The sequence below is a fragment of the Dreissena polymorpha genome, chromosome 4 (assembly GCF_020536995.1).
Source record: "Dreissena polymorpha isolate Duluth1 chromosome 4, UMN_Dpol_1.0, whole genome shotgun sequence".
NCBI classification, from domain to species: Eukaryota; Metazoa; Mollusca; class Bivalvia; order Myida; family Dreissenidae; genus Dreissena; species Dreissena polymorpha.
The window spans coordinates 14,922,975-14,936,388 of record NC_068358.1 but is presented as its reverse complement, the minus strand read 5'-3'; the positions used below and the strand labels follow the sequence as shown (position 1 = coordinate 14,936,388).

The 13,414-nt window shown below is 35.4% G+C and overlaps 1 protein-coding gene across 2 annotated transcripts in view; it reads left to right on the top strand.

Annotated features, from left to right (window-relative positions):
- LOC127879703 (protocadherin Fat 1-like) overlaps nt 1–13,414 on the top strand; it is a 197,054-nt gene that overhangs the window by 39,075 nt on the left and 144,565 nt on the right. For both annotated transcript variants that reach the window (XM_052426697.1, XM_052426698.1), the window contains exon 3: nt 9,131–9,442. In XM_052426697.1, the coding sequence (XP_052282657.1) occupies nt 9,131–9,442 (312 nt within the window). The remainder of the gene's footprint in view (nt 1–9,130; nt 9,443–13,414) is intronic.

The following is a 13,414-nucleotide window of genomic DNA, read 5'->3' as shown; positions in this document are numbered from 1 at the left end:
GTATGGGTAGATTGATCATGACTTGCAGATGACCCCTATTGATTTTGAGGTCACTAGGTAAAAGGTCAAGGTCAGGGTGACCCGAAATAGTAAAATGGCTTTCGGATGATAACTCAAGAACGCATATGCCAAGGATCATGAAACTTCACAGGTAGATTGATCATGACTCGCAGATGACCCCTATTGATTTTCAGGTCACAAGGTCAAAGGTCAAGGTCACAGTGACTCGAAATAGTAAAATGATTTTCGAATGATAACTCAAGAACGCTTTTGCCTAGGATCATGACACTTCATAGGTACATTGATGGTGACTCGCAGATGACCCCTATTGATTTTCAGGTCACTAGGTCAAAGGTCAAGGTCACAGTGACAAAAAACGTATTCACACAATGGCTGCCACTACAACGGACAGCCCATATGGGGGGCATGCATGTTTTACAAACAGCCCTTGTTATGACTGTGTTGATCAGGGATCATATTTTTTTCGGTTTTGTGGGTCCTAGACCGATATGGGTCATTAAAGACCGATTGCAAATCCCAAAGAGTCGGTCCGATTCTGTTTGCTAAAATTCCCATGTCATGAAATCGATTACGCAGTGCACTTGCTAGCATACCCAAATTACATTCTTATCTCGATTAGGTGTGATAAACCATTCACTGCACTCTCAAAACCGGTCAGGACCAGTCTATTGCACGTCAGCCGACTAGCATCAGCGTATGACCCCAAACAACGAAGATTCGCGCGGTTGTGTATTAGTCAAGCGTGAATAACCCAGTGTCAATATCAATCGATAATTTCACTGGCTTATACCTAGCACACTAATCGGTCCGTAATGTGTGCTCGCCCATGATAAAATTGTTGACAGTTACTTCGGAGATTAAAACCTCGGTTTTATCCTCGTGGAAATTGTGCATTTGATGCATGATACAGTCAGTAAACTTTCATATAAACAAAGAAGAAAATCGGATATTCTGCAATAATTGTGGGTTGACCTTATACACTGAAAGCACGCGCTGTAATTAAACAAAACATGCTGATACATTTTCCACCAGCGTAATAATCCGGCAATAAATGAATGAAAGTTGTGGTTTTGATTGACAGAACAGCGGAAAGTTATTTTTATGGGCGGAACTTCACATAAAATAGTACACAAGAAAAATAATATACATTGTATAAATCTTTAGTTTTGTTTGTTGTTGAATAACCCATGACCGGAAGTTAAGATGCGTGGATTTTAATCCCTACGCATCTTAACTATCGGCCGTGGTTTATTCGACAACAAACTAAAACGTACACAAATTGTTTTTCAACTATTTGGTTTTATTATTGCCAGTAGCCAACCTACGCACAGACATTTGTTAGATTCAATGCATGTGTAAGCTATTATCGAGTCGACAATGATTTAAAACATCGGTATAGACTTACACAGATTAATAATATTGACAACGATGAAAAGTCAGATAAAACAGTTACCGAAACAACAATGAAATAGCTAATGATAAAACCAATTGAATACACTCGTATGTTCTGTTTAAAAAAATGCTTAAGGCAATTTAACTTGTACATTATTATACCCTCTTCATGAATGGCAAAATCAATGGTATATATTTTAACGTAATTTGTCATAATTTCGGATAAAAATTTTCGGACACTTTTTCCCCATTTAAATCCAGACCAATTGATGTTGCTGGAAAATATGATCACTGGTGTTGATGTACTCGTAAAAAGTTATAAAATATATGTGTAGTTAAAGGCTACTAAATAGTTTCAGCCAAATGAAGTAAGTATTCCTTTGAAAAAGAAGAAACATTCAACCACTGAAATAACTTTGAACAAAATGGCAATGTGCAATACAAATTGGGGAATCTTTTGCTTGTTTATACCTGGAAAGTGTTGCTGATGGTGTTACATGTACATTTGACCATATTATTAAGATATGCAGATATACGTTGTGATGCGTAACTTATTGCAAAATTAGCTGTGAATATTCTAAGCCTACTGAAATTGCCCACGGCTTGATGGTAATTTACTGTACATAGCTGTAAGGGCATGTTTGTATTTCGTAAAATAAATTATCATTCATTATAATGTCCTTGCAATTTTGTTATTTATTGCTGTTTTTAAAAGTACGTTATACAAATGCTGGAGGGAATGTAATGCATATTATGAGATTTTCTCAGGAGCTGATTTATTTACATGTTGAAAGTGGTTATCAACTTGCCGTTCAACAAAAAGCTGTGTCATTAACTTAAATCCAGATGAAACATGAAAACACATTTGTTGCACAGTCCCATATGTCTTGCTAGCAGTGACATATGAAATATTGAAAGCAATTATTACCAATTTTACTGGCCTGTAATTTGTAGGTGTCACATTTCCACTATTGTTGGAGCATCCATTGAGGTTAAACTCCACATAATCTCATGTTTCACCATGATGCCTGCCAAGGTGGTAAATTGCTATGTATTTTGTAGGCTCATTTAATCATAAATGGTTTTTGTGTAAATTCCTCCTTAGGCTCGAGGCAATGTAATCAAATAATCTAAGCAAATTGCTTCTCAGAAAAATGTTTTTTGGGCAATCTTAACCTCACCCCATCCCACCAAAATATCAGAATGTAAGCAACAATCTCTCTTAATTTTACTTTGTGTTTATTAAAAGTATCCTTTTCTGATGCACCATTGCTTTTGGCAGATTTGATATTTTTATGATTTCGACTATATATATATATATATATATATATATATATATATATATATATATATATATATATATATATATATATATATATATATATATATATATATATATATATATATATATATATATAGTGGAGCTATCCTACTCACCCCAGCGTCGGCGTTACCATGAGCGTTGGAATGTTAAAGTTTGCGTACCACCTCAAATGTTTCCTATGTCTCTTGACATCTTGCTGTTATATTTTGCATACTTCTTTACCAACATGACCCCAATCTATAAACAAGAGCAGACAACTGTATCAAGCATTTTGTAAGAATTATGGCCCTTTTTCACTTAGAATATGCATATTATTGATAAATCTATGTTAAAGTTTGTGTACCACCTAAAATATTTTCAATGTCCCTTGACATATTGCTTTCATATTTTGCATACTTCTTAACCAGCATGACCCAAATCTATAAACAAGAGCAGACAAGTGTATTTACAAGTATTTTGTAAGGGTTAAAATGACCCTTTTTTCACTTAAAAAATTGAAAATTTGGTTTAGTTTTGTGTTTTAAGGTCCACTTTTTTTCCAAAGTATCAAAGCTATTGCTTTCATACTTGCAACACTTACTAACTATAAAAAGGGGACTATGCAGGCAAATTAATGTTACTCTTACTGGCATTTTGATAGAATCATGGCCCCTTTTATACTTAGATAATTGAACATTTTGTTAAGGTTTGTGTGTTTGTCCATTTTACTCCTAAAGTATCATAGCTATAATTGCTTTCAGACTTGAACCACTCGCTAACTATCATAAGGAGACTGTACGGGAAAAGTTGCATAACTTTTGTTGGCATTTTAATGGAATTATGGCCCTTTTTTTACTTAGTCACTTTGAATATTTTGTTAAATTTTGTGTTTAGATCCACTTTACTTCTAAAGTGTCAAGGCTATTGCTTTCAAACTTCAAATACTTTCTTATTATTATGATGGTACTGTACCTGGCAAGTTGAATTTGACCTTGACCTTTGAATGACCTTGACTCTTAAGGTCAAATTAATAATTTTTGCTCAAATTGCCATAACTTCTTTATTTATGATAAGATTTGATTCATACAAAACAACACTTACCTGACATACCACAATGGACTCCACACAAACCATCCCCACACCCCACCCCAGAATCCCCCCTCCCATTTTTTTTTAAATTTTTCCTTTTTTTTGCCCCCGGATGGAAAGATCGGGGGTATATTGTTTTTGGCCTGTCTGTCTGTCATTGTGTCAGTCATTGTATGTGTGTGTCACAAAACTTTAACCTTGGTTAAACTTTTATAACTTTTGCACTATTGAAGATAGCAACTTCATATTTGGCATGCATGTGTATCTCATGGAGCTGCACATTTTGAGTGGTGAAAAATAAAGCTCAAGGTCATCATTCAAGGTCAAAGGTCAAATATCATTGTTTTTTTTCTTTCCTTAAACTTTAACCTTCGTTTAAGTTTGGTCATAACTTTGTTAATATTGAACATAGCAACTTGATATTTGGCATGCTTGTGTATCTCATGGAGCTGCACGTTTTGAGTGGTGAAAGGTCAAGGTCATCCTTCAAGGTCAAAGGTCAAATTTTTGGCTTCAAAGCGGCGCAATAGGAGGCATTGTGTTTCTGACAAACACATCTCTTGTTTTTTCTTATTTTTGAAATATAATATAATAAATGACCACCCCCTCCACATTATACCCCCCTCTCCACCCCCACCCCAATTTTTTTTTTTGAAACGTTAAAAAAAATCCACAAATACATGTATTTATTAATTTCATTTTTGAAGGACCATCCCACCCAAGTTCTTGCTATCAAACTTGAAATAAAATCTTATTACTTTGTTTTATGTCTTTACAAATGTTCAGTAGATTGTGGAAAATATACCTGAACTCAGAATCGTCTATAAAGTACAACTTCTTTAAAACATAAGTGATCAATATGTTTCAATTATGGTCCTCTTCCACTTAGAATATGACTTTATTACCTTGACCTTATTGAATATGAACAATTTCCCCATGATGGCTTACGTTATACTGTCAAGCACTCGAATAGTCGAGCGCGCTGTCTTCTGACAGCTCTTGTTTTTCACTTATTTTCTTGCACAATCTTTTCTCAACTGACATTTTCTGTGGTAAAATTTGACTTGTGTTCAAGACAAGTTTTTCTTCACAATAAGTCTGTCACATTGAAGTCCCTCCACAGTGTTGTCTTACATATTGCTCTCAAGTTCTACAGTTTTACGATTTTCAATTTAAAGAAAAACTGTCTCTTGGAAATGAGGAACTATTGATTTGTCTGGAAGAGCTAAAATGTCCTTGCAGAAACCCTGTAGGAAATGAGTTTATGTGTCTCCATATTTATAGAAAAAAAAGATTTAATTTTAATATAATTATTATTCAAATTATGGTGATCTTAAATAGTTTTACAAGTTGTTATCATTTTTTTTTTTTTATTAGTTCCAAGTTCAGAGTGTTTAAACAAATCAGTAACAATTGAAAATAGCCCAAAAGGCAACCTCGTCTTATAAATCAAGACAATTTGCATTTGATGTCTTGAAGTAAATGAATCTTGCGAATATATCAATTATGCATACATTCTGCAAAGTACAAAGCAGGCACGGATTTACCGGGTGGGCACGAGGGGCATGTACCCCCCAGCCTCTAAAGCCTTCTTTTTTTTTTCGTGTAAGTGTTTTTGTAAAACAAAGTTGGCCAGATGTTCCGATTTACCCGATTTCCAACACAAGGCGTGCCCTTACCAACCTTACTGCTACTATCCACAGGGGGGGGGCACCTGTTGTACATTAACACTCGATTATCCCCGTCGCAACAATCTCTTTAGTGCGATATGCTTTATTTTCGGCAGTATATTTTAAGCGCCTGGGTAATATCAAGCGTCTGTCATTTACACTAAATAAGCGTCTGGATGATCTCGAACATTGTTTTGATGGCAAGTATATCAATTAACACTGTATTGTCAGATGTCATAACCATGGGAACATTATATAAGGAGACGTTAATTGCGGTATTTAATACAGCTTAACACGGCATTGTCTTCATAAAACTGAAGCGAAAGGCAACAGCACTGGATCGACTTTTTTTGGTCCATATAAAAAAAACAAAAAACACAGCGTAGGACTCTGAGCCAAAGTTGTCGAGTCTAAGGTAAGATTTTTTTTTTTAATTGTATTATAACACGTTTATTGTGCTAAGTTTATTAATATGTTATATGTTTAACTCTAAAATATTGAAACAAAAGAACACAAAGATCGAGTGTAAATTTATTAACAAATTTCTTTATACTGATAGTATAATTAATAAAGCAATGCAATGATATATGCCTGTTCTGCTCTGTATACACCTTGTATATATTAATTTCATTAAACTTATTGAACTTAATCAAACGTTTTGTGCACTTTTTTCATCTTTGGCTTCAACTAATACCATTAACATTTTATCAGGCTTTATATAAGCTCTGATAAACCAGTGTCCGACAAATTTCTTATTTTTCAGGTAGCCCACTGGGCTACCAATAAAAATATTTGGTAGCCCATAAAATTTTCCTACAAAATGATAAGAGGCAGGTTTTCATCTTTATTCTATTTCTTCATTTACATATACTTAATATGTATACATACATATACATAAAACAGCAAGTAGTCTGATGTACACAGTCAATATCGTAAATTAATGTTACAGTTCAGGCACCGTGTACTTAAATGTAAATGTACCAAAAAAGTCATATACTACGTGTAGATATTACATGTATGTGCACATGTATGTGCACATGTATGTGTACTTAAATTCGGACAGCACGTTAAGTCGTAAACGTAAATAAAGCGTTTAGATGATCAATACGATTGACTCGTATGGTGTTAATCAATGCAACTGCCCTTTTTAACAACAAATACTGAGTTTCAAGAAATCAAGAGTATTAAATCATTTATTTACTTGTGTCCGAATTTAAGTACTGTCCGAATTTACGTATTGCATCCGTATGTTACGACACTTGTGTGCAGTCAGTATACAATACAATAATTGTTTCAATAATGAAGGAACTGATACAGCGTAACGGTAACGATACAGCGTGTTTACATGATATTTTATTAAGAGAAAATGTCAATGCCAAATAATTCGCTAATACCCCGGTACTTTAGTTGAAATTCACAACGAAACTTTTAATGGAAATTAAATGATCTCAATGTTGTACCCGCTACGAAATTTTTATTTACAAATAAATACACCCACGCCAATTTTCGCGCGCTTTTTATCAGGACAAAGAAATTCATTTCTTAAATGTAGAATTTTGTAACCTAAAATAGCTGTACACAACGGGTGCAAACCGTGGCAGGTTATTTACGCATGTTGCAATACAACGGTCCTGATTGGGAGCTTATTTCATCATATCTTTAAATAGAACCATATGCCGAAATTCATTTGACACTTTAGAAAATTTCAAACGTTTGTGTTTATGACTCTTATCGTCTATATTAACCACCCATAATTTGGTTATAAAAATATAAATCGGGCATATATGGGATTATTGATTAACAGTCGATTAATCCAATTATTAATTGACAATGCAAACTAATTAGCAGGTGTTAACCGCGTTCACAAAGTTGTCATTAATATTCATTTTCGGTTTCGTTACCGTTTTGAAAAATCCGCTATTGTTTTGATTTATTTAATGTTTGGCGTCCTTGGATATTTAACGACATCAAAAACGTTGTCGCTATTACTCATTGTTGCGGTTAACAAAGAATTCCAAACTGCGAAAATATGTTGCATCATGTGCGCCAACTATCCAACCGGCTCTCATTATATTATTAGCAGACGACAAATGTTGATTCTGATTGGATGATTAAAATACACTGTTACTGTTTAAGACATTACCGCAAGTGATCAGTGACTGATTAGATAATTGATTGCACTTTGTTATCGGATTATAAGCAATACACAGTGTACAAACACATGGTCGGCGGGTTTATTCTACGTATGTCTGTCAATAAACCGGGCTACCGCTCTTATAGATTTATAGTAGCCCGGCGGGCGTCAGCTGGAAAATTTCAGTAGCCCGATGAAAAATTTCGGTAGCCCATGGGCTCCGGGCAATGGATTTGTCGGACACTGATAAACTATGTTTATTGAAATATAAATCAGACCAACAGTATTAATGTATTTTTTTAAATGATATGTTTGCGTAGTCAATTTAACTGAATTTCGCATGTCTAAACACTCATTCTCTTTTATTTTCAGTACTCATAATGATGATGACTGTAAGAGTTCACCTACCAACTCAAGTGTTGTTAAAGCTACCAGCCTCCTACCAATTGGAGCCACAGTGACAGATATAAGTGATTTTGCAGAACTCACTGGTCTGTGTCTTATGTCTGTTGGCAGGGACATTGATGTAAACCTTAGTAAAATTGTCCAACAATTTGCAAGGCAGAATCGTACAACAATTTGCTAGACAGAATCGTCCAACAATTTGCAAGGCAGAATCGTACAACAATTTGCTAGACAGAATCGTCCAACAATTTGCAAGGCAGAATCGTCCAACAATTTGCAAGGCAGAATCGTCCAACAATTTGCAAGGCAGAATCGTCCAACAATTTGCAAGGCAGAATAGTCCAACAATTTGCAAGGCAGAATCGTCCAACAATTTGCAAGGCAGAATCCAAGAAAAATAACTGCCTTGTATTTTGGAGTCTGATTTGAACAATGAAGAAACTGAGTTGCTTAAAGTTTAAGAGACTATTTAGTTTGTAAATTTCCTCATTACAGTTTGAAAATTGTGAAATTGTAATTGTGTGTTACTTGTTGAATTGTTGAAAGGAAATATAAATTAAAAAAATAAACATATTTAAAACACAGCGCTTTAGCGTTTTATTTAACTTCTTAATGTTGAATGCACCAATATTAAGTATGAACGTATTAATATAATTATGACCATTCATTGTACACTGACTTCTTGCCGCCGCCCCCCCCCCCCCTCCGCATTTGTGTTGTGGAACAAACTTTGTGCTCCCCCAGTTATGTCCTCTCTGGATCCGGCCCAAAGTGTTGAAACAAATTGGTAATCTCACCATTAAAAATAGCCAAACAAATCCTCCTGTAATGATGTGAGGTATTCAAGTTAATTAAACTTGCAAAAGTGTCATTTGCACCCCTCCACCCCTACCCCCCACCCACCTCCACCTCCCATTAAATCAAGACATTTAAAACATAAATTTGATACATCATATAATGACACATTGAAGTGCCCTCGAAAAGTTCTTTTTATGAAAAATCATGAATTTTCCTGCTGGCAAATATAAATGATTTTTCAGTATGTAATTTAGTTAACAAAACTTGCCAGTATGGCAGAACTGGCAGTTATAAATAAACATGTTTTTTCTTCCCTAGGCACGATTTGCACGAGTCAAGTTCTGGACCGTGAGACGGCTACACACTACTGGCTGACTGTGTATGCCCAGGACCATGGACTGGTCCCGCTACACTCGAGACTCGAGGTCTACATCGAGGTCACTGATGTCAATGACCACATACCGCTGACTTTTGAACCAGTGTACTACGGGACGGTGGTTGAGAACGCAAACAACGATTTTGTGACCCAGATACAGGCGTTCGATCTTGATAGGAATCTGAATCAGAGCCTGAAGTACGCAATCACACGATTCGACCCTCTGGAGTTCTTCCAAATTCATCCAGATACTGGTATGTTAGTTTTTGGTTAAAATGTTTATACTTTTTTTTAGCATGTTTGATTGCTTTCAAAAAGAAGGGAGTCAAACTGCAAGGCTTGATGTGGAAATATTCTTCCATCACTCAAGAAGTTGTTGGTCTTATAATGAGTGGCGCTCTAAGAAAATGTGTCTTAATGCATATATGTTAAGTATTGTCCTAGATGAGCCTAGTTTAGATTAGTTTAGTCCACACAGGCTAATCTGAGAAGACGCTTTCCATCTAGACTACATTTTTTATGCTGCCCCAAAATTTATTTTGCATATAGTCGCCGCTTCGTCTGTCTGTGTGTGCGTCCATCCGTCCGCCTGTGAACAATTTTTGTCCAGGCTATTTCTCAGCAACTAATGACCGGAATTCAATGAAACTTTAGATGAAGCTTCACTACCAAGAGGAGATGTGCATATTATCAGCGGGTTCTGGTCGGATGATTTTTCACAGAGTTATGACCCTTTGAAATTTTCTATAAAAAAATTATTGTCCCCCCAACTACTGTGCCCTCAAGACGTTTCCTTTTATCTGAATATATAGTGCATTATTGTGACAAAAAAAACTTTTGGGAGCATCACCTGTCTCCGACGGTTTCTTGTTTCATAAAAGACTACCTTTAAATGAAAAACTCCATATATGCCGTAAGTGTTTTCCCTGACTAGCCTGTGTGGACTGCATAGGCTAATCTGAAAAAAATGATGCAGGTGCATTAAGACCAGTTTCATATTATGCTGTCATGACATTGATGCGATTTGTACTGATACTTAGGCAACAACTTTTTTTTTTATTGGTTTACAAAAATTATTTTGAAAATGGTCCATCCGGCGGTTGAAAAAAAAAACAAAAAAAAAACATCATTGGAAAAAAAAGGCAATACTAATAACATCAGAACAAAGACAACATATCTTTTATAACCTTAACACAGAGACAACAAATCAAATTATGCAAAGAAACACATCTATATCTTCAAATGAAATGAGTCCTAAACGCACCTTTTGTAACATCAGGCAATTTTAATCACTCCATTACATGACATGCGTTCTTCTCTCCTTAAAACATAAAACTGCGAAAAACTGCGCTTCATATCCGTAATTGGATGCGCACCATTACTCAATGCGATGCCCGTTGCATAAATCTTTTATAAGATAAACTACTCATTAACAAATTGTGTGTTTGCTCTTACTCAACTTGCTCTTACTCGACTTATGAGATCGTCCAAAAAAATCGAGGTTAATCGATCCCCGCGTCGTTGCGGTAATGTTTGTTAAAGTTGTTGTTGTCATGAAAACTCGTTGATTTACAGCGCAAAATGTCTTGAACTGACGCGAATTTAATAATATTTTTCAACTTCGCTTTTGCTTTATTTGGATAATTTAATCCAAAGTTTAAAGTTAGCAAGTGTTTGTTTACTGGAATTGTAAACAAAGAGTCAGTAAAAGTCATCCGAAAATTTGCAGTCTGTGTGAATTGACAGTATGACGTCATCAAAGGAAAGCTGCTCTCTGTCTGAAGCAATAAAGCGACAAATTTCTCGCCGACAAAATTGGATTCCTTTGTCTAGCAATCATTATGCCGAACCAATTGTGTGTTTGTTTCTCAATGGCAATCCTCCAATTTAGTAATAGCAAGTGCATAGCTCCGCCTTCGAATCTTTTGTAGAGAATGGAGGTGGAGTTTAACAGTTAACTGAGCAAGGGTTTTACGCAAGTTGAGTTCCGATTTGCCGAAAATACTCAGCCCTAAGTATTGAAACGACAAATACATTTATCAATGATTTTCCGAGATGTACCGATTTGTTCCGATTTACAAACTTTTTGTACAGTTCCTAAATATGGCGGACGTGTTTACAAATTCCTAAACACATATATCGTAAATAATGGCAGGGTTTTATTGGATTATTTATACTAATTATCAAATTGCAAGGTAATACTATTTTATCTACTACAATATCTGGTTTGTTTAATATAATTAACATGTTAAACAATATAGTTGCGTCACAGACTCGGAAATAAATTTTGATGGGGTCGACATTTTACTGACGCTGATTTTCCTATTGTCTGTAATTTTTACCCGAAATAAATTTTGAGAAGTGCCCATAAAAGGACTGGTACATAATGTGTCACATTGAAAAATATCCCGATCTATGCAATATATGTGAACCAATCGTTGATTGAACTTACTTGATTTTATTCGCAATTCTATTACGTCATACTACTTCCGAGACCACATGAGATGCGCGCCGAACCGTGACCATAATATCAGTGCGCTTTCAGAATTCATCGTGTATAGACGAATTCTATTGCTCTGCTAGTTTAGTGGAGTGTGACCGTGACAAAAATTTATTGAAAACAACGTTGTTGTTTTAATTATATATGTTTTGTTTTTTCATTATAATAAGAATAACGCGGTTATTCTTGATTTGTTTGCATTTATAATAATATAATTTATTTATTTTTTAAATAAAAGTGAATAATTGATTAAGAATAGTCACGCACTGAATGTAGTAGCACATGGTTCAAGATGGCGGAATCAATGTTACTGACTAAAGGAAAATCCCCTGCCGGTGGCAGTGGCGATAAAGAGAACATTAATGTGCCTATTCAGGTTGAAAAGCCTGCTACTGTTTCTAAACAGCCTATGAAAAAACCAGACAAACCTCAAAAAACTGACAAAGATCCAACAAAGGAGGTGCTCCTTATTCTGCGTGAGTTAAACTCTAATGTCGTACAACAAGGTGAGAAATTAGAAAAGTTGAATGGTAGAGTTGACACTCTTTATGAATGGTATGACCACACACCAGATGTTCAGTTTGAGGGGGACTATCATGAAATTGACGAACATGAACAGCAGCCTGTTGACATTAATTGTAGTAACACTATTATAGATGGTGTTCAGTCAGAATGTGAACCTGGTAAAAATTCAAGGCAATGTTTCAAAGGTTTGTCCGACAAGTTTTTGTTCTCCGAAAAAGTTGACAATGAAGTCAATGATGATCTTGCTATGTTTATCAACACTTCGTTCCGAAGTGGTGTTTCAGAAGAACGTGTGACAGAAATTTGTAAGGATGTCCATAGGCCAGTTAATTGTGAGGCGTTGACAAAAACGAGGGTAAATCCAGGAATCTGGCGCCTTTTGAAACCTCAAACACAAACTGAAGATGCTAAAATGCAGTCTATTCAGAATAATGTTGTGAAAGCCTCTATTAACATTGCAAAATTGTTAGACAAAGAAGGTCAAAATGTTGACGCTCAGTCGTTAGAGTGGGGAACTAATGCTCTTGCTTTGCTTGGACAGTCAAACAAGTTAATAAATAACAAGAGAAAAGAGTCACACAGGAATGATTTGGATCCAAAGTTCTATCCTTTGACTTCTCCAAGTTTACCATTCACTGATTTCCTGTATGGTAATGAAACGGATGTGAACAAAAATGTCAAGGACATACAGGATATGAGCAAGATTGGAAAAATTGGAAAGTTTTTTCGTGGACGAGGATATCGAAATATGCCATATAGGCGAGGAATACGGGGCTTCCGAAGAGGTTTTCGGGGCCGTGGATATCCTGGTTTCCCTGGTTACATCAGGACTGAGGACAGAATTCCAGTGCCTGCAAAAAACCAGAGGGAGGGGCAGAAGAAATAAGTCAGGTTAGTGATAAATTTGAAGCCGGTAGAATACGGTATTTTGAAAAAAATTGGACTGAATTAACGAATGATCCAAATGTCATTGATATTATAAAAAGTTGTCATATACCTTTTATTGATAATAGGAGACCAACTAGATTAATTTGTAGAGAAACAAATTTCAATTCTACAGAGAGATCTGTAGTGGAACAAGAATTACAAAAATTGCAAGAACAAAAAGTTATTAAAGAGGTTTCTCATGTTCCAAATGAGTTTCTTTCTCCTATTTTTGTTGTTCCCAAAAAGACACCTGGGGAATATAGACTGATTTTAA